General features: G+C 42.5%; 1 protein-coding gene across 1 annotated transcript in view; it reads right to left on the bottom strand.

The window, feature by feature from the left end:
• Positions 1-25,093, bottom strand: part of LOC148054125 (ADP-ribosylation factor-like protein 15) — a 184,542-nt gene extending 159,449 nt beyond the window's left edge. Inside the window, exons 1-3 of the mRNA XM_087770887.1 lie at positions 25,001-25,093; positions 6,664-6,811; positions 4,157-4,216 (exon numbers count right to left, since the gene is read on the bottom strand). Of these exons, the coding sequence (XP_087627013.1) occupies positions 4,157-4,216; positions 6,664-6,811; positions 25,001-25,093 (301 nt within the window). The remainder of the gene's footprint in view (positions 1-4,156; positions 4,217-6,663; positions 6,812-25,000) is intronic.
• Between the last annotated feature and the right edge of the window lie 1,603 nt (positions 25,094-26,696).

Here is a 26,696-nt window from a genome sequence, read left to right as displayed (position 1 = left end):
ACCCACTTTGTATGTACATGCAATTTGTCCACATTGACAGACACATCCACACACAGATACAGAAGTTTCCCGTGGGTGTAATGTCAGTCACCCTTCGATGTCTATTTTGTATTGCTACTGCTTATTGCTAAGCAGCAATACAGCTGCTAAGCCAAAACCTTCCTCAAGGTTAAAAATTTCCAGGACTTTTGCTTCCTAGGGTTTAAGACCAAGAGATCATAGCCTGCTTTCTCCAGCTTTTCAGGGACTGTACTCCTGCAAACATACACAAAGCATGGCAGCAGGGAATTGGCAGGTATTTTTCCCTCAAGGAGGAACATTTTGAGATTGCTAGATCACCTATATTCATTGCAGAAATTCAACAACACTCTGAACAAACAGCATAAAAGAAAATCCCAAAAACGCTGAGGAATAAATATTCTCCCTTTATCCTCAATATATACAAAAAACAGAAATACGCATAAAATATTGTGCTTATTTCTACTTTTCTTATCAAACTGAAGTTTATGGAAACCATCTCTGTCATCTCCTGTCTGCCTTCCAGGCTTCCTCAATGAGATTAATCTGGAAGTCAAGCCTTCAGTATTTTCCCTATTAGATAACTTAGGTGATGTCTCCAACTTTGAATCTTCACCTATTAAGATATTTAAAACTGTTAGAACAACATTTAGGTTGCAAGCACTTGGAAGATTTAAAAACACCATATTTACACTTGCTTGCAAAAAGTCAGTTTGATCTACTTCAGCATGTGTATTACATTACCATCTTAAAATAAAACATGCAATTTGAAACAAAAATCTCCTGTTCTAGTCAGGACCATGAAGTCAATTAAAAGATCATAAAAGTTTATAAAAAATCTTACAGATTATTATAAAAGGAAGATAAAATATGTGCCCTGCAATATGCTCGCAGATTTATTGAAGTCTGAAGCTTTAATAGTTTGCAGTAGGTGGCAGACTACATTAACTGGACTTTATGTATGACAGCCATTCTCAAAATCACCTCTGTTTTTTGTTTTTTTGTTGTTTTTTTTAATTTTTAAAGGCACAAACACACAGTAAGTCCTCTAGGGCAAGCAAAGTGAATGGCTGGCAACAAGAAAATCACTTACCAGTTTCCTTTCTACCTATTACCCCATCTCTGCCCTCCCTCCACCTCTGCTGAAGAATTCAATAACAGCCAGGATCTCAGAAGCAGCACCACAACTCCCCAAGCTGACAACTGCTGTCAATACCCAGCAAGGCTCAGATGTACCCTCCTCTGAGCTGCAGTCACACCTTTGGTAACAGTGCAGGTAATCTCAAATAAATCTCAAAATGATCTTTATGCATCTATCTCTATGGCACTTAAGATTAGTAGACATACCACAGCTGTGTTAGTTCTGTCTGTCTAGCCCTTCTGCTGACTGGCTCACAAAGTTTGAATCTGCTTTAGCCTTTGAAAGGATCAAAGCCATTTCTGGCTAGAATGAAAAATATTTTTTTGGGGGGTGTGTGTGTCATAAAACGTAGGTATCTTTTTATTAATTTTTAGCAAACTAAAGTTTCTACTTTTCTTTCCACAAAGCATCCCATCAACAAAAAGCAGCCCCCCACCCCACAAAAAATGTAACTAGGAAATTTTGTGTTTTGCTTATCTTATTGTACATAGCTTTGATAGGTGTTGCTTACATGGCTCCTACTTGCGTTGAGTAAGAAAGGCAACAGGTTATCTATTCACACTGTAAAAAGCTAATTGTAGAAAAAGAATGTTTTCAAAGAACAGTGGAAAGATGGCTACCGCTGAATCCTTATCTGTTTTTCCTCAGGACTCAAGTTAAGATCCATAAGCAGGTGCAAATGATCTCTCTTATCTACGAAATGAGGAAATTATGTGACAGAGACTGGGCTTAGGCACCATTTGAACAGCAGGCTGAGTATGATTGATAGCAAACAGATCTAGCTTTAATGCTTTTGGAAGCTGAATATCTCTCTGCGACTCACAGCTTGGACAGCTCATCAGGGTCATCTAAAAATTTCATCTGCTAAGACTTTCTGTAAACTGTTAGATGCAGCTATGTCGCAGATGGCATTGCATGCACTCCACAACTAGATTTTGTAGAGGTGTCAACTGTCTTTTAGTCAAATACAGTATGGAGATTTTATTGCTTTGTGTTAGTACATCCCTGTCAGGATGACTTAGGCTGACATTTACTTGTGGGATCAGTTTTCTGATGACTAACTAGATGAAATTTTAGCTGCTCTGCCAGGCTATGTTGCTAAAAGGGTGTTCAGTACTCCCCTCCTTCTTCACAGAACAAAGGAAGATGGTGGTTTTCCCATAACTATTAAAATATTAAATTTAATTAATAGCTCAACATAATTTTCTCCCTCCTCCCTCATTTTTTCACAAGGCAGATACTACCTGATAACTGTTGCCATCTTCTCCAAGGATTCATATTTTCCATTCAATTTGGATCGCACGACAGTGTGACTCCCCCTCCTACTCTCTCTTCTTTTGCCCTTTACTTCCAAATTAAGACAAAATACACATGCTTTGTTTAACCAATCCTATTTAAAGTTATTTTTTCTCAAGCTCTCACCTAGACAATTAATTTAGCTGGCCTAAGAGTGTGAATTCATTACTTTGGTAAAGAAGCCTAAGGAGGAACAGCAGTGGGGAGGACAGTTCTCATCTCTCTTTTCCTGGGCATGCTCAACCAGCTGCAAACTCAAGCATCCCCAATATTTACCACTCTGCTCTTGCTAAGCACTTAACACATTTTGTCTTAAATGAAATTTCAAAGATGTCTACACAACATTTTGATTCTCTAGGTTTGTGAAAAAGGCCTTTGGGTGGATTACAAAAACGTAACACAAACATATGACAATATCTTTTAGTATGTAAACCAGAGAAAGTTACTAAACCCTATAACATGTTGTTAGTATTTTTACTGGCATCTCACCAGTAGTTTCTAAGTCTGCATTTACAAGATAGCAAACTAAAATATAAAATAGACTTATTCTAAAAAAAACAACTGTAAATTATTAGTTGGCCTCTAGAATGGGCCTACAATCTTGATTTAGGCCTGAATAAGTATCCACATCACAACTGACACCATGACTTTGCATTCTGTTTTGACAGCATTACAACAGTGAATAACTGAATAAACATACTAAATAAATGGTGATTTCAGGCACTGTGTCTCCAGGCTGGAAAGATGCCTGTTAGAACCAGAGAAGCAGCTTCCTATTGCCTTTGCACCTTCATTATCTGTCTTGAGATTAAACCTCAGCATCCCAAACTCCTATCAGCAAAACGCTGTTAGAAACTCCTGAACAACAAATGTTATCATCTGCCTTATTTTTCCAGTCTTTCCCCATTCTCCTGTATGTTCATCGTACACAATTTCACCCTTAGTTCCCCACTAGGGATTGCTGCACCATAACAGGAAATCATCAAATCTGTAATTTCTTTCTATACCATTACTCAACCAAGTTGCATAATATAGAGAGATATTTCAAGTTATCCTGGTAAGAGTACATTCTGAAAGAATGTGGACTAGGGCACGGCACATCTTCACAGTAATCTAAATTACATGCATTATTTTATAGACTAAATTTTTGGAGGAAAATGTGTGGGTTTTTTAGTTTCTCATGGAGCAGGAAGGGATTCTTAGTATATCAAAATAGAAACTTAGAGAACAGGCAGTTCAACTTGATCAGTAAATAAAGCAAGAGCTCCTTTTCAAGTAATTCAAGCAGGCTTATGTTTGATTTGAAAGCTATATATAGCTTACCTGAGCTAGTGCTCATAAGTAAAAGTTTATACGTACAATAAACACAAGGAACACACTTCCCTGAGCTGCCACATGAGCCATACTAAAATTATAGCCCAGTTTGTATTTCTGTATGACTTAACCTCTGCAATCTGAGGAATGACATGAAGGAGATACACCAGATACTTATCAGCCTTCTGCTTTTTACTTTTTGTTCTTTCTAGTCAGCATTTGTTCAATTTCTCTCAACTTTATCTGCTGTGGTGAAACATGGGTTTTAAATGCCAGCCACACTGGAATTTTTAAATTTATCATTTCTAAATTTAAAACAACTAACAGTTTGGTATGATGAGATTTAGACACTGTATGTTTTTATAATTAAATGAATAAACGCTATACCTCCAAGTTCTTTTACGTTCAAGATGGCATTCTGGAATGGCACCGCTTTTATGCTAAAACCTAAAAAGAGAAATAAAGAGTATTAGTAAGTTATTTGTTAAAGAGGCCATTTAAAATCAGTTGCATACATTCAGAAAAGACTACTTTTTTCACCAAGAACCAGGATTTTGCATGGGAAATTCTGTTTCAATATGATGTTTAAAAATATCAGTTATAAGATGGGGGAAAAAAAATATCAGTATGAGCAATGAAATTTGCAAAGATACTATTCAATAGCTGGCATACATTAAATGCAGCACAAAACTTCCATCCAGGCCATCTACCACTTGGTAAGGAGTTAGTACGGAATATACCTTTATAAAATGATCTTTTAATGCATCTGGAATTAAAGTTTAGATTTCAGATTACCAGTAATATGAAGTGATCCTTCTGCAATTTTTAGGAGATGTGGAAGACAACGTGCAATTCAAATCACTGTTTTCTTACATTTAAACTTCACAGGTTTTGGTTACACCTAGAATATTAATCCTGTCTATAAATGTTATTAACAGAAAGATCCTTTTACAGACCTGAGCGGTATGTATTAAAATGGTTACAAGCACACTAGAAGCATCTATGAATCCTCTATTAGCCTATTATATGCTTAAAACTAAAAATCTTTATTAAAGTTTGATGTTTTCCCTTAACTGGAAATTCAGACAGCCAAGAGAAAGGGAATATGAAAGGCTTCCAGCAGTCCTTCAATATACTACATACTAGATTCTGCATGTTTAGTGCATGCATACATGTAAGTGTATATAATACTTTATATAGGAAAAATTACATCTACTCTTTCTCTTCCTAGAAAGGAGTAAAAACTGGAATGGACCTGAGTGGTGTTGATGAGAAAAGCAAAAATACAGGTTATAATTTGAAAACTGAGTGGAGAAGTTGTCACACTATATTCTTGGATTCTCAACCATATTATCTAATATAGCACAGATATGGTACATATGGGTAGATTTATTATAAGCTGAATAGCCTAGATATGCATCATTTTGATTTGGATGCTGCCTAGAATCCATTTTCATTCCTCAAGTTGCCTAACTAAATGATGGTATTTTGTTGCAACTATCTAGAAACATATAAGAAATTTAATTTTAAAATAAATCATATTTTCATTATTTCCTTTGATAGATCTATACTGATATATTACATTGCTGTTACTATTGCTTTCAGAGTCCAGGTGAACTTGCACTAATTTCAGGTGAACTCTAAAGATAAAGGGGGGCAGAAAAAAAAAAAAAAGACTGAGTTACTCAACAATTTCCTTCTAACCTTTTGAGTTATGCATTGACATCTTCTCCACACAATGAAGTGTCAGATCACGTTAACATTCCTAATAACACCACTATGAAGGCAATGGGTTAATTATTCATCGCAGAAAAAACCCACTATTTTATTGTACCTGTTTTACTTTGTTTACTTACAGTTGTATTAAATAACCTTATGTTCTTGTATTTATAAAAGGATACACTGAAAACCAGTTAGGGTTGCTAAGGGACAATCATAAAATTCAAGCCCATGAACCACAGCTACAATATAAAGCCATATAACTATATACACAAGTTACTCGCACAACACTCACTATCTGTTCCCTCACCCAATCAACCTTACTAAATTGTTGTAGCCACAGAACCAGATTTCTTCCATCTCTATGACCTAATCTGTCCTCTTTCTGAACTCTGCAGCCAGGTATTCCTTTTTCCTCACACTACAAGTATGTTTTTGGTTTTTTTCTGGTGGTTTTTATTTTTAATCAAAATACCCTTTTCAATATTAGGCATTCTGGTTCATCTATATCAGCATGCATATTCAAATTTTTTGAACTTAAGAAACCTTTTAGCTGTGGTTGTTGTGTCTGGTTTTGTGTATCTTCTCAATGCCACTGGAGCTTTTTGTAAATTGATTCTCTGATCTCAATCTGCCCTTACTACATAAACATGTCTCTTTGCTGATCTAAAAGAAAGGATTATCACCAGAAATAAACATTTCCATTACATTTATTCTTTTGGTTGCTAGCATATACCACAAGGCAGTACTGACCAAGTATGAGAAGAAATAAACCCCAATGTAAATTTCAGAGCATCACTGTCCCATTCTATTTTATATGACATTCTTCTTTTTTTCTATCTGTATAAGACAACTGCTTAAAAAACAAAAGAGAAGAAACAAACCTTTTAAGGTCTGTCTACAGTAAGCTGTGAATGTCCGTTTCCAAAGAGTCTACTTACACCACAATGTATGTTCTGACTTTTGACATATTCCAAATTGTATGTTTTCATGGATATTCCCCAGTGCATGACCAAACACTGAAAGACTAAGTAGTGGTAACTTCAAAGCAATCCATTAGGTACTTTCAAAAGCAAGATAACCAAGCTGAAGTTCTCTACTGCCTTTGCTATGTGTTTCAGAAGTTACCTTTGGGCAACGTTACAGCACACCATGGAATAAAGGCAGCATCCTACCTGTGGTAGACACTATATTCTCCGGGCTTTCACTGCAAAGCTGTGACAGAAGACTTGTCTTGCCAGAACCAGTGAGGCCTATGCAAACCAAGTCATATTCAGGTCGTGGTGGTGGCGGTCCCCTGCAGCAAAGTGCTCTAAAACACTGCTGGGGGGGAGAAAAGGAAGAAGTTACTTTTTTGCAAATGTTTCTTCAACGAGGTACTAAAATTCAAGTTTATAAATTTAAAGGTGCTAGAGAGAAGCAGATTATTGTTCCAACTTACTATTTTGGCAAAACCAGTAATTAATAGACTACGATCAGCTCAACTAAAATCTATAAGAGCTTTATAAGAAAACATAAATATACCCATTAACTTTTCACCTAAACCTCATAGAGCTGGATTGAGGAAAGTGACTTCCATTTCCTGAATAGCATGAACAGTGCGCATACATTGAGATAGGCACGTGCTCTACTCAACTCCGCAGTTGGGTATGCATGAGTTTGCTTCCTGTGCTAATTTCATGCAATACCTGGTGTGAACATCATTGCAGCTCCTGAGCAGCTGCTGGCCAGGCTCTCCCTGTTGTCACAGGAAAGAATCAAAGAACTTTGCTCCGTTGATGTCCTTCCTGGGCTTGCTTTGGCACGTGTTTTGAAGGAGGACGGCACTCATCCTACCTTACAATATCAACTGTTAAAGAGTACAGCTCGTAAAGAAATACATTTTGCTGGACATAGCTCTAGTCATAAAAATGCAGATCTCTCCCTGGAGAAGTATGAATTAATGACAATATAAAGAATAAAAATCACTTACATAAAGCCTACTTCAGAGTTCTGCTCATGTCTCTTAAACAGTATTGCCAAATTAGGCCAAACCCATTGAAAAGGTCCCTTAAGCCCTTAGTAAGGTTCATCAGACCCTTCTTTGTATGTAATATGGAAAACTTTTATGTAAACAAATGTAAAAATATGTCATTCTGGGAAAGCTAGGAAGTTTATATTTAAGGTATGGGGTATAATTACCCACTAATGTCCAAGATAGGTCCCCCCACCCCAATACATATAAATATCTTTTTCCCCAATATCTGCTACCTTCACAGCAGAGGAATACATCTGCAATAGCAAGGAAGGAAAAACATGTTTGTGCAACCACTCCTCTCTCACACGTTCTGTTTTTACATAGTCCCAGCTCTTGACCCTTCAGCAATAGAAACCTGAGTCTCCACACCTGAACTGGAGCTCATTGCTAATTTAATTGACTTTTTTCCATCTTAACCACAAGCCAATCACTACATTGGATAAAGAAACACAGTCTTTACAACTCTAACCTAGTTGGTCTACATGACTACCCAGGCTCTCTCATTGAGGACTACTGGAAGAGCAGAAAAACTGAGCAGACATCAGCAAGGCACTATTGCAAATAGCAAGTTGTCCAAAGAAAACGTGATTATAAAAAGATAGCTCACTGACTGCAGAACTTTTATTGGGTTCTTTCTGTACAGATGATAAATTATTATACATGCTGCCAAAACAGTCTTCGTTGGTTTAAAGAAGCAAAAGATATGTTAAGGGAAAGTTAAGAAATTCCTTCAACACCTTATAAAAACACGAAAGGAAATATTTTAGGAATAAAAACATTTACTGTAGTAGTTAAGCTGAACAAAGGCAACAGATTTTAAAAATAATTTTTTTCAAGAAGGTTTGCCCTTATATGTGTGTCTATAGCTAAAAGGAGTAAACATGCCTTCTAGCTTTATTCACTGATGTCAGTTTATACGTATCCCACAGACTCTACAAAGCCACAGCAAATATTCTACTCTGGTACTTAAGTGAGAAAGGCCAATTGAGTTCATGGTACAACATAAACTCCTTCAAACAGAGTTTCCACTTAAAGGATATCAGGCTGAAGGCCACGTAAAATTCTTTGAAGCTCACCAGAGCTCCTGAGGCTGTGTGTCAGGCCCATTGCAGCCAGTCTTTAAAAGGGATTCAATTTGTCCCCATCAGCAAGGCATCTTTGCGACAACTTCTTGATGTCATATTGAAAAATATAAAGGAATAGATGAGCTGATGAAAGTCTCTGCTTCTCACTTTCCAGACACTGTGGCAGTTCTTGTGCAACCAGACACAATTCTTATGGGCCCCAATGACATTTATTAACCTGCAGTTCTGTCAAAGATAATTATTGCCCTTTGTAGGACACATACAGAGGCTCTGTGGGTGACAGAGGGGCTCCGCAGGCTGTTTTTGTGAACTTCAGTCTCTCTTTAGTGCAGGTTCCTTAAGTCTAACTTAGGAACCTTAAGTCTAACTAATCACGCACATCTCCACCAGTTATAAAGATACTGCTGTAAAAGTTATTCCATATCTTCTGCATTGGATCATAACCAAAAAGTGATGGCTGATTATGTGTTAAACTGGGCTAAGTTTACTAATAGATGCATCTGTCAAAGGGGAGGTGAGATTATTTTTTTTTTAAATCCTGGGTTTTTTTCTAGGGCAGAACCTTCAGGAGAGAGTAGAAAAATGCTAAACAGGGCTGAGTAAGTATACATAGACTGCAACTTCACAAAAGCTCATTGCTTTTAGGGATAGATGTTTAGGGACTTTGTTTTAATAGAAAGAGCAAAAAAGTAATTTCCATATAAGTTTGTAATGTCTCATGGTGGCTGCCAAGAGAAAATGTACAAAGGAGAGTTTAATTATACATGTATAGGACTATGAAATAGTGTTTGTAGGTTATATTGTTAAAACCTGAGGTTTAATATCTTCTCTAAAAGTGTTAGTTGTTCAGTGCAAATATGATTTAAAAACCCATATAAATGTTTAATCTTTCAAATGCTATTAAATTCTTAACTCCAGAACTATCTTGTAGCATAATGTCCCATTATGTACTATGAAAAAATGTGCAACATTTGTTAAAGAGAAGAAGATATCTGAAAGGTCATCCAGGAGCATCTGATTTATCACCTCTACACAAATTATTTCTTGTCCTCTTTCATGTCACTCTTCCAAGAAAAGAGCCCCAAATTCTGTAGTGGTCTCTGAAACCAGATATTCAGAGAGATTTAAAAGTTGTCAGGGTTTTTTGTTTGTTTGTTTGTTTTTAAAGAGAGAACCAGAAGTATTATTTCAATAGCATTTTTAGAGGAGAGATGGGAAAAGACCTCTGTTATGCTATAGATAAATAACGGCTGTTCCTTTATCTATCTAACTGCATCACTATCACATTTTTGGCATCCATGTTTGCTTTTTTGCTAAAGAAAAGAAAGGGCTAGTAAGCTTTACCCAGTGATAGCAGTCTGCTTTCCTGAACAGTCATAGCTTTGTCACTTCTCAGTTTGCATGTCAAGCTAACATCCTTGAAATATTGTGTTGAGTTACACACACAGACATACTCACAACACCCCATGGTTCCAGACTTCACTTGTTATTTCATTCAGCATGCATTCATGCTGCACTGGTCATTTATTTAAAATTCACTAAAACCCAAAGCATTTAATTTCCAAGGGGATACAGATTTCTCCTTTAGAACCCAGCTAATCTGTTCTCTTTTTAATTGCAACATACCCAATTTCTGGGTTTCATTAACTTCCTGCATTGAACTGGCATCTAGGAAATCTCTTTGTGTACAAGCTTAAACAACTAAATTGGTTTACATATCCAGAGCACATCAAACCATGTTTTTAACGCTCAATTTAATGTTATCTGCAAGAGCCCACTTCCTGTACTGAATTACAGCTTTCAAATACTGTATTGATATCATAACTTATGCCAGTCTGTTAAACTTCTGTATTCCCACTCATTTAGCATCTGATAAGAGACAAAATAGCATTTTAATATTATTTATGCCCAGAGTCCATCAGTCAGACACAACAATATCAAGCAAGATTTAAACACACATAAATCACAATAGCTAGTGAAGTACACTTACATTATCCAGGGAACAATTATCTACCTTTTGCTGGCAACAGCTCAGCCACTTTAGGACAAGGTAGTGAACTTTTACACCTACATTCAGAAATCACAGCTGTTTCTCACTCTCCTGACCTGGAGGAAACAAGCTGCTACTAGCAGTTAAAGATAAGCTAACCATTGGTAACGGTCTCGCTAGACAGCGCTGGGGAACAGAAAGGACTATTTGAAAACAGACACATACAGAAGACCAACTGAATCTGCAAATTTTTTTGAGAAACACCAGTATAAGTTTAAGAAGAACAGGTAATCTTTGCTTCTTTTAAATTCTCCATGAATTTCTGGAAAAGGCTTGGAGAGATTAGTAAAAAGAAAGTGACAACATATTTAATAGCCGAATGTCCACTTGAAAACTAAGGGCAGAGAAGGACCACATAGACTCCCAGTATCCAACCCACACTCCTGGAAGGGAGAGTGCAATCACCAGCATTTCTCATAGGAAATTAGTGGTTTATAATCACTCTCCCAAACTTAGCAGGATTTTTCTTAGTAATTTTACACGAAACCACACATACTGTCAGTGGCACTCTCTTCTGAGTTTTAATAAGCAAAGACTGCTTTGTAACCATACTGTGTCACACAGCAATCAGTCAACATCTGTGTCTTAAAGCGGCATGCAATCTTCACGGAATAGCTCTGTAGGATGTGGGGTTTTTGTGACCACTCGTGCAGCACACACAGCAAGCAGCAAGACAACTGAAGCAGACAGTGGATTTCATAATACGTGGTACGAAATAGTCAAATTAGCAATGCATAAGCATTAGCCAAAATAATGACTGGAGCTCAGGCAGAAAAAATGGATCACATTCAGCTGAGTAATTTGCTTATAACAAGTATCATCACTGCTTCTGGTACTAATTTTCCAAAGTGCAGTTACGCCACAGCTAAAAGATGGAAATGATCACCAGAATATTCAATGCATTAACCTGTATGCCATTAATTTTACCCAAATATTGCTATAAAACAGACCAGAAACTTCAGTTACACTAAAATACTTCAGCCATCAGGAGACTAGATCAAATGTCACAAACAGAATGGCAATATGAGGGTATCATCAATGCCCAAGCTCCACAGTCAGGTAGCTGAGCAGGTGAAATATACTGCCCAGTGGGCAAACCACCTCCCAGCACACTGGAAATGGAAGAAGCAACATGCCCCTGACAGTCTGACCTCAGGGGAAAGAAAAGAACAAAACAAAACAAAACAAAACAACAAAAAACAACACAAGAAAACGCACACACACCCCACAGCCAAATAAAAACAAAGCCAACACACGCCCCCCAACACCATCTTGATCTCAAATCTACCAGTCAAGTTGACTCCAGTCACGTGAACCAGAGACCAGGCAAGCATCTTAGAAGACAGAGACCACCATCCACCATTCTCCACGTTCCTTCCCCAATGTCCCCAATGCTTCAGAAAAGGCTACCATAAAACTAACCAATTGCTCAGCAGAAGAACAAGCATCTTCCCCAAATCCCACAGATGACTGGATAAGCTGCTGAAACACAAAATTCTCCCCCCCCCCCCCTTTTTAAACTAAACCTACAGTCATTATCAGCATTCATGAAAAGTTTCCCTGAAGATACAAGTTATCAGTTTCTGAGAGCCACAGCCCTTCATTTAGGGAAAGTTTTTACTCACTATAGATTGAAGAAAACTGTTGAGTACACATCTGAAAAGCTGTGAATAAGGGCTCACTGAAACTTCAGAGACAGGCACGAGAGGTATTCAGCACAATTTAAGTATGAGGTAGAAAGCACTGTTGGTAAATTCAATTCAATTCCCACTTTCAGTGGGAACACAGGACTAGATAAGATCACTGCGAGTCACTAATTTCCACCTTCCGCAATAGCAGCTATCCACATAAATATTTGAGATGGACTATCGTGAACATTCACTTCATCCTATTCTCTCATCCCTTGCACACATTGTGAGCTGCAAGTCATCTCCAAGCTCCCCACAGTAAATTAAAGATTGCCAGGATTAAAACTTCAAAGCCAGAAAGTCAACATTTCTCCAGAAAATAAAAAGGAGAAATTGCCAATGTTTTGAGCTCGCCAACACCAGAACAAGTCTTTGAGGAACAACTTCTTTCTCAAGACAATCAGGAAATATGGTAGAACAAACAGATAATCAACTAAAGAGGCACAGAAAACTTTTAGCAGTCAGTAGCTTACAGAAGACAGAGCCTCACAACTCAGGGCTTGGACAAGCAATTGGCTTAAAATGAGGACCATTAAAAAAAGAAAAAAAGGAGGGGACAGAAGGAACCTCGATAGAAATTGTTGCTAACATCTTGCAGACCCTGCACTTGAGGGAGTAAGCATTAAATTTGTAACAATTAAAAGAAATCACCGTAGAACAGGCATATACACAATAGAGGTGCAGTAACGCAGAATGATTTTGGTCCACAGACAAAACAGCTTAGCTTGAGTATCACAAGAGACCTTCCATTTACGCACAGTTCAAGAAGTAGAAGGCCGAAATATGTTAGGTCACCAAAGCAAGAGACTAAGCGAAGCAGAAGCTGAGCCATGGACATGTGATACAAAAATTCACGGATGCTTCTCCTCACAGTCCGAATCTCCCCAAGGGAGAAACGGAGTATTCAGAGAGTCCCTGAAATGAAACTCAATAGCGACGAAGTTACTATTAAGCAGGTATCCTTTATTGCAGCGCTGGGCAGCACTGGGGATTCTCCACCATAAGTGCTCCAACGAGTTAATGAATTTTTAGAGAATATATACTATACAATCATACATATTCATAGGATTTCCGGGAATTCGTTTACATAAACATGAGGTTTCCAGGAACTTATTAGCATATGTAAATATCCAATTCGCATGCGCAGTCATCTCTCGTGGTGGTCTTCAGGTGGTCTTTGGGGGTCTTCAGATGAAGGCTCCCAGTCTTCTTCACTGTGCTCGCTGATTGACCCTTGCTTCTGCGCAAACTCAGTCCTAGGATCACGCAGACATTGTCCTTCAAGGCTATTGTTGCCATTCTTCTGTGTCTTCCTATCTTCATGGTTCCGTGCATCTGTTCTCCCAAGGCCGAGTTGTCAGTAACGAGATTATCCCGGAGCCCCCCTTATCTTATAACTGTTCTTCTAGCTACTCCCTAAATCACATCAAACCGTAAGGTATTCACAACATCCTTAAATCACACCAGGGTGTCTTCTGATCTAATTAAGTGACTAAGGTATTTAGAACATCTTTCTTGCTCTTGTGGTTTTTAACCCTTTCACATGCAAAAATAAAAACATAAATCCATAACCCCAAGCAAAGCAAATGTAGAAGGCAAAGCACACAGCCCTTACCAGCACTGACAGACAAGGTGATCCTGGCTCCCCTCAGCAATTCAAATATTCACGTGAAAGAGGCAGGCATTATAAACTAGTCCTGACTAGATGGAGAAACCACTTCCGCTGAGACAACGTGGTCCATGGGAGAAGGAATTAGACAGAAAATTAGCAAACCTATATGGTTAGCCAAGCGTAATATTGCTGTGAGAATGATCTCAAATAGGAAAGACAAAAGGGTGGAAAAAAACATTTCAAAGAAAAACTAGTTAACAGAATAAGAGAATATAAAGCTCATAGAAGAATACAAAAGAATAGAGATATACAAAGCCTGTTATGTGGTAACACCACTCAAAGTGAGAAACAGCTCGATACAAACTATTCTGCTGTCCAAAAAAAAAAAAAAAAAAATTACAAAGGCTCACACTTGAGACTGAATTGATAAAATAGCAGAATGAGACAATCAGTTCTCAAAGAAATTTCTATACCAATGCAGCTAAAACCAAGATCTTAACTAGAAAGGCTATTTAAAACAAAAACAAACAAAAAACCCCATCCCACCACCCCAAAAAAACCAAAACATAAAAAAGCATCCAAATTCACCCCCAGTGTCTTTTAAGTCTAAAGACACCCCGGTGATTCAAAACTAGCGTCACAGTTTAACCCCAACCAGCAACTAAGCACCACACAGCCATTTGCTCACTCCCCCTCCTCCCCCCGCCGAGTCAGATGGAGGAGAGAATCGAAGGAAAAAAAAAAAAAAAAACAAACACCAAAAGCACGTGCTGTTGATTATACGTACGATTAAAAATCCAGGTCAACTCGCATGTCCAAAGCGGCATACGCAGACTCGCCACCCACCCACTCATCCTTCACCAGTAAGCACAGTTAGGTATCAAAGTTTCTGAGATGCAGCAGACACCGAACCCCAGAAGACAGGGAAATAACTCGCTCCAGACTACTCTCGTATTTTATTTGATTTGATATGATTCCCCTATCTTTGTTATGTTCATGACTGTCCTTCTGCAAGGCTAATTTCCTTCAGTAGATTTTTTTTTCATTCCAGCCAAACAAAAATTACTTTAAACATTCTAGCTTTAAAAAGTTGCTGAAATTTAAGCTACTGTGTATAGTACTTGAGAAATTCTACAGTTCTATTACTACCAGCGCATTTTAGGAGATACTTGTAATAACATATTTAAATTTTATGAACTTGTTTCACAATCCTCCTTACTCAGGCTCAACGAACATCTCTTGCATTGGAAATATCACTATAACAAACAGTCCGATCACTGCCTTCCTGTTCTCTCAGCAGCCTAAAGTTACTCGGCCCCTAACAAAGTCAGGGCTATTTAAGCATCCATTACAGAGACTAAACCTCTGTTGTCGCTGCTTTGGCAGCTGCATCTAGTAGCTACACAAGACTTGTGTGAGAGTAGAAAATTCAGAGGTCATTGACCACGCAAATAAAATTACATCCTATATTCTGCTTTTGATTACGGACAGGAAACGCATGCCAAGATATTTTATAAAGCATGGACTAGAGCTACACCATTATTTCCGATGTCGTCACGTATTACAGTGCAGTCTGAAATGCACAGAACTGCAAGAAACGTGTGTATAAGTAGTAACTAAAGAAGCCGTTCCTGAAATCCAAACCACAAATATCAAAAACATTGAGATAGTTTTTTAATCCACAATTAGCTCTCATTCTTTTCCAAAACCAGAGTACTTTCCACTCCAATTGGACAAACCAAAGGGCGTAAGAGAAACTTAACAGCCTGAAAAAAAGGCTGCCTTTTAGATATTATAAAACAAACTCAGAACCCAAATGAGGCCAGTTGGAGGGAGTGTTGGAGAGGATGGAAATAAAACATTTGACTACTGCAAATGTAGGGTCAGAGGTAGCTGGCATAGTCACTGAAATGCTGTTTGGGAGAGGGTTGTGCATTTCAGCCCCACCGCTAGCAACAAAATAGGAACAATATTTTTTGGAGCCCTTTCATCCAAATAGGGCAAGACCTTATTTATAGATATAACTTTAAAGGGAGAGACATGTCGAACAAAGTGTCAGTTTTCATGATTTTTGAGAACATCACACTCAAAACTCTCTTTGTAGCCATTGGATGGGGAGAAGCAGCAGGCAGGGAGAGGCAGGGGTTAATTTTTATTTTTTTTTTAAATGAATGAGCAGATTTGAAAGTACTGAAAATAATGCAATACAGTATCTTGAAAAAAATGTATGCATTTAGCCAGTCTTGGAAAAAAGGATGTATTTACCCAGGAAACTGGGAGTAATTAGGTGCTGCAGTCTGCAGAAAACTGCAATGTTCAGCACCACTGTTACTTTCATTTTGCTTGTGTGCATGCGTGCATGCACGCATAATCATATGCAAAAGCTAAGGGAAGAAGTTAACCAGTCCTACTCTTGCTTAGGGATTTCTATCCCAACCAGATGGTTCCAGTTTTAGGTGGATCAGCATTTGAGTTGACACTCCTAGACAGTGGCCCTTTAAAACCCTATGGAGGTTTCTTCTAGGAAAACCATTAAATTTTGTGTCTATAGCGGGGGTGGCCAAACACTTCTGACATATGTGCTGCTCGGAGATCACAGATTGAAGCTCTGGGCAGCAAACGTCCCTGAATTACTGCTCTCTCCAACACATCATGCTGCCTCTGGCCATTGAGTCTGCCTTTGCCTACTCATTGTACTTCTCTTTTCACTCTCCTTTTTGGGGTGAAATACTCCATTATTTCTGCTTTGTTCTGGACCCATCTCCTGTCCGTTTCTTTTGTTGCTACTATTTAATAGGGACAAGCAGAAGCAAAGGATTTCATGCTTAGTTGATTAAACACACACAAAATGCAAAATGCGCAAAAATACCCTAAGTTAGTGCAACATTAATGCTGACAAACCAAGCATTCAGAGCTCTTGAAATCCAGAATTAAGGCTGAAAGCTCAACCATAACTCTGCTCTCCTCCCCCTCTTGCTTATACTTATGAATATGGTCTCACTTTACATTTTATTTTTCAATTGGGAAATCACTGAACAAACAGACTTCTAGTACCCAGCACACATTTATATCCAGAGGACTGGTTAATCATCTGAAACTGTTGATGAAATCTCAAGGAGATTAATTTTAAAAAGTCAAATTTACACACAGCAGGCTCCGAAGTTCTGATGTTGTATCAGATCACACAAGTGCAAAGAAATCTCAAACCTTGAAGAGAATGGGGGGGGGGGGGAAGACCAAGGTAGACTGTTATAATCCTAAAGATAGGAAACAACTGGGGACAGCAGTGGAGTAAATGAATGCAAATAATAAAACACTCAAGGCGCCTGAATGAAATGATGCACAGCTACAAGAGAGAGGAGGAAAAAGGAAATATAAATAAATTAAATTGTCGCTATATGAATACCTTAATGTTAAATTGCTACAATAGAATCTATGCATTTGACCATGTGAGTTACAGCTGCAGACACTTCAGTTTCCATACTGCTGCACAGGTGGTATCACCACTACAAAAAAAAGGGGGAAGATGAAATGTGGTTTAACCCAGCAGGTAGCTAAACACCACACAGCTGTTTGCTCACTCCCCCCCCATTCCCCCTGCTGAGTTGGATGGGGGGAGAGAATCAGGGAAAAAAAAACCAAACTAAAATTCATGGGTTGAGATAAAGACAGTTTAATAGGACAGAAAAGGAAGAGAAAATAATAACGATAAAAGAATATACAAAGCAAGTGATGCACAATGCAATTGCTCACCACCTGATGACCAATACCCAGCCAGTGCCCGAGCAGTGATCACTGCCCCCTGGCCAACTCCCCCAGTTTATATACTGGGCATGACATCATACGGTATGGAATAGCCCTTTGGCCAGTCTGGGTCAGCTGTCCTGGCTGTGCCCCCTCCCAGCTCCTTGTGCACTGGGCAGAGCCTGGGAAGCTGAGAAGTCCTTGACCAGTGTGAGCGCCACTTAGCAACAACTAACACATCAGTGTGTTATCAACATTATTCTCATCCTAAATCCAAACCACAGCACTATGCCAGCTACTAGGAAGAAAAATCAACGCTATCCCAGCTGAAACCAGGACAATATCCACGCTTATTCCATACCATATATGTCATGCCCAGGTCTTACACTTTCCAATACATTCCAATTAGTCACCACCACCTTTCCTGTATTTTGATATATACACACAGATATCATTCCCTTAGTCTATGGGCCATCCCTCTAAAATGTCCGTTGAGTTCATCCAGTCCATGACATTGGGCTCCATCTGTCATAACAGTCCTTCAGGGCAGGAGAGATGGTGTGCGCTGTTGGATTGTTGCATGCTGAAGCCAGTCCTGGTTCCATCACCGCTGCACTTTGCTCGGTTTCATCAAAGTTCATTCTTTATTAATCTGGGTGATTCTTACTGTAATACCATTGATATGGCATATAGCCACCATAGAAGTGATGACATCCAGTATTATATAGCAATTAACATCATACCATTCAGTTCATTGGCTATTCTCACCCAAAATCAAACCCCCTTGAGGTACACATCAGACTTCCCCATCCTTTCGCATCACCCACCAAGTGCACCCAGGTCCTTGAGCAAAAGCAATCACACGAATGGGCTTGCCTTTGCCCGAGGCAGGAGTAACCCAGACCGTCTTCCCCAGCATATTTTTTACATGCACTACAGGGACTTTATCCCCCTCTACAGTACGTAAAAGCCCTGATGGGCCAGGGCCAGCTCGATTGGCAGATCCCCTAGTGTTGACTAACCAGGTGGCCTTTGCTAAATGTGTATCCCAGTGTTTGAATGTCCCACCACCCATTGCTCTCAGTGTAGTCTTTAACAGTCCATCGTATCGTGCGATTTTCCCGGAGGCTGGTGCATGATAGGGTGCTTGATTGCAGCGCACGTTTCGCGTTCATGGATAGCCTGTGCAATAGTGTGCATGGTCAAGTCCACCCCTCGATCACGAGCCCATCTGTATGTTGCATCTCTTCCTTGATGGCCTGAGGTGTCATGGGCCCACCAAGCTAGAAATAATCCACCCTTATGGTGCCAGTCCAGATCCACCTGAGCCACTTCAATCTTAGCAGCCTCATCCACCTGCTGATTGTTTTGATGTTCTTCAGTGGCCCCACTCTTGGGTACGTGAGCACCTACGTGATGTACTTTTACAGCCAGGTTCTCTATCCGGGCAGCAATATCTTGCCACAATGCAGCAGCCCAGATGGGTTTGCCTCTGCGCTGCCAGTTGCTCTGCTTCCATTGCTGCAACCACCCCCACAGGGCATTTGCCACCATCCATGAGTCAGTATAGAGATAGAGCACTGGCCACTTTTCTCGGTCAGCAATATCCAAAGCCATGCTGGACGGCTTTCACCTCTGCAAACTGACTTGATTCACCTTCTCCTTCAGCAGTTTCTGTGACTTGTCGTATAGGGCTCCATACAGCAGCTTTCCACCTCCGATGCTTCCCCACAAGACGACAGGACCCATCAGTGAACAGGGCATATTGCTTCTCATTTTCTGGCAGTTTATTATACCGTGGGGCCTCCTCAGCAGGCGTCACCTCCTCCTCTGGCGATATTCCGAAATCTTTGCCTTCTGGCCACTCCATGATCACTTCCAAGATTCCTGGGCGACTGGGGTTTCCTATTCGAGCCCGTTGTGTGATCAGTGCGACCCACTTACTCCACGTAGCATCAGTTGCATGATGTGTACAAGGGACCCTCCCTTTGAACATCCAGGCCAGCACCGGCAGTCACGGGAGGAGCTGTGCTTCAGTACCAACCACTTCCAAAGCGGCTTGAGACCCTTCATATGCTGCCAATAGCTCTTTCTCAGTGGGAGTATAGCAGGCCTCGGATCCTCTGTATCCCCGACTCCAAAACCCTAGGGGTCGACCTCGAGTCTCCCCTGGTGCTTTCTGCCAGAGGCTCCAGGTAGGGCCGTTCTCCCCAGCTGCGGTGTAGAGCACATTTTTGACATCTTGCCCTGCCCGGACTGGCCCAAGGGCTACTGCACGAACTATCTCCCGTTTAATTTGTTCAAAGGCTTGTTGTTGCTCAGGGCCCCATTTGAAATCGTTCTTCTTCTGGGTCACTTCACAGAGAGGGCTTACGATCAGACTGTAATTTGGAATATGCATTCTCCAAAAACCCACAATGCCCAAGAAAGCCTGTGTTTCCTCTTTGCTGGTTGGTGGAGACACGGCTGTTATTTTGTTGATCACATCCATTGGGATCTGACGATGTCCATCTTGCCATTTTATTCCTAAGAACTGGATCTCCTGTGCAGGTCCCTTGACCTTACTTTGTTTATGGCAAAGCCGGCCTCCAGAAGGATTTGGACTATGTTCTTCCCTTTCTCAAAAACCTCTTCTGCTGTATTGCCCCGTATGATGATGTCATCAATGTATTGCAGGTGTTCCGGAGCCCCACCCTGTTCCAGTGCAGTCTGGATCAGTCCATGGCAAATGGTGTGGCTGTGTTTCCACCCCTGGGGCAGTCGATTCCAGGTGTACTGGAGGCCCCTCCAAGTGAAAGCAAACTGTGGCCTGCACTCTGCTGCCAAAGGGGTTGAGAAAAACGCATTAGCGAAATCAGTCGTGGCATACCACTTGGCTGCCTTTGACTCCAGTTCATATTGAAGTTCTAGCATGTCCGGCACGGCAGCGCTCAGCGGCGGCGTGACTTCATTCAGGCCCCGGTAGTGTACTGTTAGTCTCCACTCTCCATTAGCCTTTCGCACTGGCCATATGGGACTGTGAAAAGGTGAGCGAATCTTGCGGATCACTCCTTGGCTCTCCAGTCGATGAATCAGCTTACGGATGGGAATCAGGGAGTCTCGGTTGGTGCGATATTGCCGCCGGTGCACTGTTGTGGTAGCAATTGGCACCTGTTGTTCTTTGACCCTCAGCAACCCCACAACAGAAGGGTCCTTCGAGAGACCGGGCAGGGTCTGTTTAATTATTTCCTCCGTCTCCAAGGCAGCTATACCAAAAGCCCACCAGTACCCTTTTGGGTCCTTGAAATACCCTCTCCTGAGGTAGTCTATGCCAAGGATGCACGGGGCCTCTGGGCCAGTCACAATGGGGTGCTTCTGCCACTCCTTCCCGGTTAAGCTCAGTTCAGCCTCCAATACAGTCAGCTCTTGGGATGCCCCTGTCACTCCAGAAATACAGATGGGTTCTGCCCCTTTACCGCTTGATGGCATGAGGGTACACTGTGCATCGGTGTCCACTAGAGCCTTATACTCCTGTGGGGCTGATGTGCCAGGCCATTGAATCCACACAGTCCAGTAAACCCGGTTGTCCCCTTCCTCCACCTGGCTGGAGGCAGGGCCCCTCTAGTCCTGGTCATAGCATTCGTTACTCGCTTCTTGTAAATGCGAATCAGAAGTCCCTTTATTAAGATCAGGAGTAAGATCAGCCCTTCTGCTCTGCCTGGGGAACTGCTCACTGGAAACTGGAGCAGCAACTTTCCTGGAAGATCCCCCTTTTGTCACTGTTTTTCATAGAACCATAAAATAATTAGGGTTGGAAAAGACCCTTAAGATCATCGAGTCCAACCGTTAATCTAGCACTGCCAAGTCCACCACTAAACCATGTCCTCGAGCACCACGTCTACCCTTCTTTTAAATACCTCCAGGGATGGGGACTCAACCACTTCCCTGAACAGCCTGTTCCAATGCCTGACTACCCTTTCGGTGAAGAAGTTTTTCCTAATATCCAACCTAAACCTCCCCTGGCGCAGCTTGAGCCCATTTCCTCTCGTCCTATCGCTTGTTACTAGGGAGAAGAGACCGACCCCCACCTCACTACAGCCTCCTTTCAGGCAGCTGTAGAGAGCAATAAGGTCTCCCCTCAGCCTCCTCTTCTCCAGACTAAACAACCCCAGCTCCCTCTGCCGCTCCTCACCAGACTTGTGCTCTAGACCCTTCACCAGCTTCATTGCCCTTCTCTGGACACGCTCCAGCACCTCCATGTCCTTCTTGGAGTGAGGGGCCCAAAAGTGAACACAGGATTCAAGGTGCGGCCTCACCAATGCCGAGTACAGGGGCACTATCACCTCCCTGGTCCTGCTGGCCACACTATTCCTGATACAAGCCAGGATGCCATTGGTCCTCTTGGCCACCTGAGCACACTGCTGGCTCATGTTCAGCTAGCTGTCAACCAACACCCCCAGGTCCATTTCCGCCAGGCAGCTCTCCAGCCACTCCTCCCCCAGCCTGTAGCATTGCATGGGGTTGTTGTGACCCAAGTGCAGGACCCGGCACTGAGCCTTGTTGAACCTCATACAGTTGGCTTCAGCCCAAAGATCCAGCCTGTCCAAGTCCCTCTGTAGGCCCTTCCTGCCCTCCAGCAGATCGACACTTCCACCCAACTTGGTGTCGTCTGCAAACTGACTGAGGGTGCACTCAATCCCCTCATCCAGATCATCAATGAAGATATTGAACAGAACTGGCCCCAACACTGAGCCCTGGGGAACACCACTCATGACTGGCCACCAACTGGATTTGACTCCATTCACCACCACTCTCTGGGCTTGGCCGTCCAGCCAGTTTTTAACCCAGCACAGAGTGCACTTATCCAAGCCGTGAGCAGCCAGCTTCTCCAGGAGAATGCTGTGGGAGACAGTGTCAAAAGCCTTACTAAAGTCCAAGTAGACAACATCCACAGCCTTCCCCTCATCCACTAAGCGGGTCTCCTTGTCATAGAAGGAGACCAGGTTAGAGAAGCAGGACCTCCCTTTCATAAACCCATGCTGGCTGAGCCCGATCCCCCCATTGTCCCGCACGTGCCGCGTAATGGTACTCAAGATGATCTGCTCCATGACCTTTCCCGGCACCGAGGTCAGGCTGACAGGCCTGTAGTTCTCTGGATCCTCCTTCCGAACCTTCTTGTAGAGGGGTGTCACATTTGCTAGCTTCCAGTCATCTGGGACCTCCCCGGTTGACCAGGACTGCTGATAAATGATGGAGAGTGGCTTGGCCAGCTCCTCTGCCAGCTCCCTCAGTATCCTCGGGTGGATCCCATCTGGCCCCATGGACTTGTGAGCATCCAGGTGGAGGAGCAGGTCGGTGACTGCCAGCTCTTTGACAACTGAGGCTTCATTCTGCATCCTATCTCCATCTCCCAGCTCAGGGGCCTGAAAACCCCGAGGATGACCAGTCTGACTATTAAAGACTGAGGCAAAGAAGGCATTAAGTACCTCTGCCTTCTCCTCATCCTTCGTGGCAAGGTTACCTTCTGTATCCAACAAAGGAGGGAGATTCTCCCTGGCCCTCCTTTTGTCACTGATATAATTGTAAAAACATTTTTTGTTATCTTTAATGGCGGTGGCCAGTTTAAGTTCTAGCTGGGCCTTCGCCTTTCTAATTTTCTCCCTGCGTAACCTCACAGCATCCTTGTAGTCCTCCTGAGTCACCTGCCCCTTCTTCAAAAGGTGGTAGGCTCTCCTTTTTTCCCCTGAGTTCTAGCCAAAGCTCTCTGTTCAGCCAGGCCGGTCTTCTCCCCTGCCTGCTCGACTTACGGCACATGGGGACGGCCTGCTCCTGCGCCTTTGAGATTTCCTTCTTGAATAACATCCAGCCTTCCTGGACTCCTTCGCCCTTCAGGACTGCCTCCCAAGGGACTCTGTTAACCAGACTCCTAAACAATCCAAAGTCTGCCCTCCTAAAGTTCAGGGTAGCGGTTTTGCTGACCCCCTTCCTTACTTCTCCAAGAATCAAAAACTCTGTCATGTCATGGTCACTGAGCCCAAGACAGCCTCCGACCACCACATCGCCCACCAGGCCCTCTCTGTTCGTAAACAGCAGGTCCAGCGGGGCACCTCCCCTGGTTGGCTCACTTACCAGCTGCATCAGGAAGTTATCTATCTATCTCCCCCACACTCCAGGAACCTCCGAGACTGCTTTCTCTCTGCTGTGTTGTATTTCCAGCAGAGATCTGGTAAGTTGAAGTCTCCCACGAGAACAAGGGCTAGAGATTGTGAGACTTCAGCCAACCATTTGTAGAATGCTTCATCTGTTTCCTCATCCTGGTTGGGTGGTCTATAACAGACTCCCACCAGGATATCTGCCTTCTTAGCCTTCCCCCTGATCTTTACCCATAAGCACTCAACCTTACCATTACCGTCGTTGAGTTCTAGACAGTCAAAACACTCTCTAACGTACAAGGCTACCCCACCACCTCTCCTTCCTCGCCTGTCCCTTCTAAAGAGCTTGTAGCCATCCATTGCAGCACTCCAGTTGTGTGAGTCATCCCACCATGTTTCCGTGATGGCGACCACATCATAGTTTTCCTGCCGCACAGTGGCTTCCAGCTCCTCCTGCTTATTGCCCATGCTGCGTGCATTGGTGTAAATGCACTTCAGTTGGGCTGTTGATCTCTTCTTCAACACAGGCATGCCACCCCTAGGCTCATCCCAAGCAAGCCAGGTTTTATCCCCTTCCCCCTTCACATCTAGTTTAAAGCTCTCTCAATGAGGCCTGCTAGCTCCTGAGCCAGAATCCTTTTCCCCCTTTGCGACAGGTGAACCCCGTCTGTCTCCAGCAGGCCTGGTGCCATGCAAACTGCCCCATGATTGAAAAACCCAAAATTCCACCGCTGGCACCAGCCTCTGAGCCACGTGTTAATGAGGTGGGTCTTCCTGTTCCTGTCCGTATGCCTCCCGGCTACTTCCTTGCAACTCACGTACCCGTGCCTCTAGGGTCGAGGTAGACTTTCCATCCCACTTCCTCATGTCCTCTCCGTGGTCACGCAGGTAAAACCACAGGGTGGCCGGTGACGTGTATCCACTATATCCTCTCTCTTGAGGAGAGGGACGCTTACTCCTAATAGCTGAGATGATACTGGTCTGTACAGGTGGGGAGCAGGACATATCCTCTTTGAGTTGCTGGACCTCCTGGGACAGTTTCTCCACAGCCGAGACGAGGGAGGAAGAGAGACTTCCTTTGTATTGCTAGAGTTGGCCAGCCAATTCATCTACCGTTTGTCCCTCTCCGTCTTTCCAGGTCATTACTGCCAATGAGTTGGCATGTGACGCTGGTGCGCTCTGTACCAACTTCCGCCACATAGGCTGTGTGCACCGGACTTCACCTGGATCTTTGGATAACTGCTTGTTGTCCAAGTCACCATAAGTCACCTCCAGCATGGCTAATTCCCTCAGGTACTGGATACCTCTCTCCATGGTGGTCCACTTGCCTGGGTGACATATAACATCTTCCTTGAAGGGATACCTTTCCTTCACGCCTGACAGGAGTCACCTCCAGAGGCTGAGGGCTTGTGCCCCTTTTCCAATCGCTTTGTCAATGCCCCCTTCCCTAGAAAGGGATCCCAGCTGCTTGGCTTCCCTACCCCCCAATTCCAGGCTACTGGCCCCGTTATCCCAGCATCGGAGCAGCCAGGTGACAATGTGCTCGCCTGGAGGACGGCTGAAATCTTCTCGCGTGTCTCGCAGCTCACTCAGGGACAGGGATCGGGTGGTTACTGCCTCGTTTATGAATTCTGCCACTTCCTCCTCCTGTTCTTGTGATGGCCCTGCTTCAGAGTAGTCTGCCTCGTCCACTTCTTCCCTTAGTAGGGGAAGAGTTTCTTCCCTTACTAAACGAGCTGACTTTCGCTTCCAACATTTCTTCTTGTGTATAGAGGCGACTGATACTGGCACGGGTTGGTTCTCTGGTTCAGCCGCAGTGCCTGTTGTGGGGGGTCAGAGTAGCCGCAGTGCCCGTCGCTTTGTCGTCAGATCCAGAGACCTTCTCCTCCCCTTGAGGGTTCTGAATACTGTTGAATAGGGCTCGGTAGGCATGGGCCAGGCCCCAGCACGTTGCAGTGATTTGTCTCTCTCTGGAGTTGCCAGGGTGACGGCATCCTTTTTCCAAATACTTTACTAGCTTTTCAGGATTCTGCACTTGTTCGGGGGTGAAGTTCCAGAACATTGGAGGTGCCTGCTGTCCTAGGCATTTGCCCATGCTATCCCACACACCCTGCCACTCATATCTGTCCAGCCTTGGGGCAGATCTCTGGATGATATTCTTAAATTGCTTATTAACCTTAGACAAAACCGAAACAATATTCCCAAGAAATACCAATAGAAGTATCTTAACTATCCAAGGATGCTCAAGATACCGAAAAGTTACTGTAATGAAGGAGGAAACATCATAGAAGAAGGTAGCGAAGGTGCCATTCTGTATTTCCTCCATAAAAAACCCCTCAGAGGAAGAGGTATAATTGCTAATTGTCTCCACGAGGTGGTACCTGAAGTACAGTAATGGCTTCACTACAGAACCCAAATACCAGATAATGCTCAAGGCCAGTGTTTTAATAACAAATCTCCCAGGCAAAACATCACTAATCACGGCAGAGCACAGCAACCTGCAAAACCCAACACCAGTCTTTAACACGTACTGCAAAAACAAGAGCATGGTGCAGATCAAGTAGACTAATACCGAGAACAGATGAATCAAAATTATGACCAGCAACTGTTAACAGATATAAATTCCTTAATGCGCTCTGGTTAATCTGTTTTTATCTCAAACCCTTTGTGCCCCATGTTGGGTGCCAAAAAGGACTGTCGTGGTTTAACCCCAGCCAGCAACCAAGCACCACACAGCTGCTCGCTCACCCTCCCCCCCCCCCCCCCCGGTGGGATGGGGGAGAGAATCGGAAGAGTAAAAGTGAGAAAACTCATGGGTTGAGATAAGAACAGTTTAATAATTGAAATAAAGTAAAATAGTAGTAGTAGTAGTAATTAATAA

Source organism: Nipponia nippon, unplaced genomic scaffold (assembly GCF_047370975.1).
Source record: "Nipponia nippon isolate SJK-2023a ecotype South Korea unplaced genomic scaffold, ASM4737097v1 scaffold_34, whole genome shotgun sequence".
NCBI classification, from domain to species: domain Eukaryota; kingdom Metazoa; phylum Chordata; class Aves; order Pelecaniformes; family Threskiornithidae; genus Nipponia; species Nipponia nippon.
The sequence above is the reverse complement of the archived record's forward strand: the minus strand, read 5'-3'. Positions and strand labels throughout refer to the sequence as shown.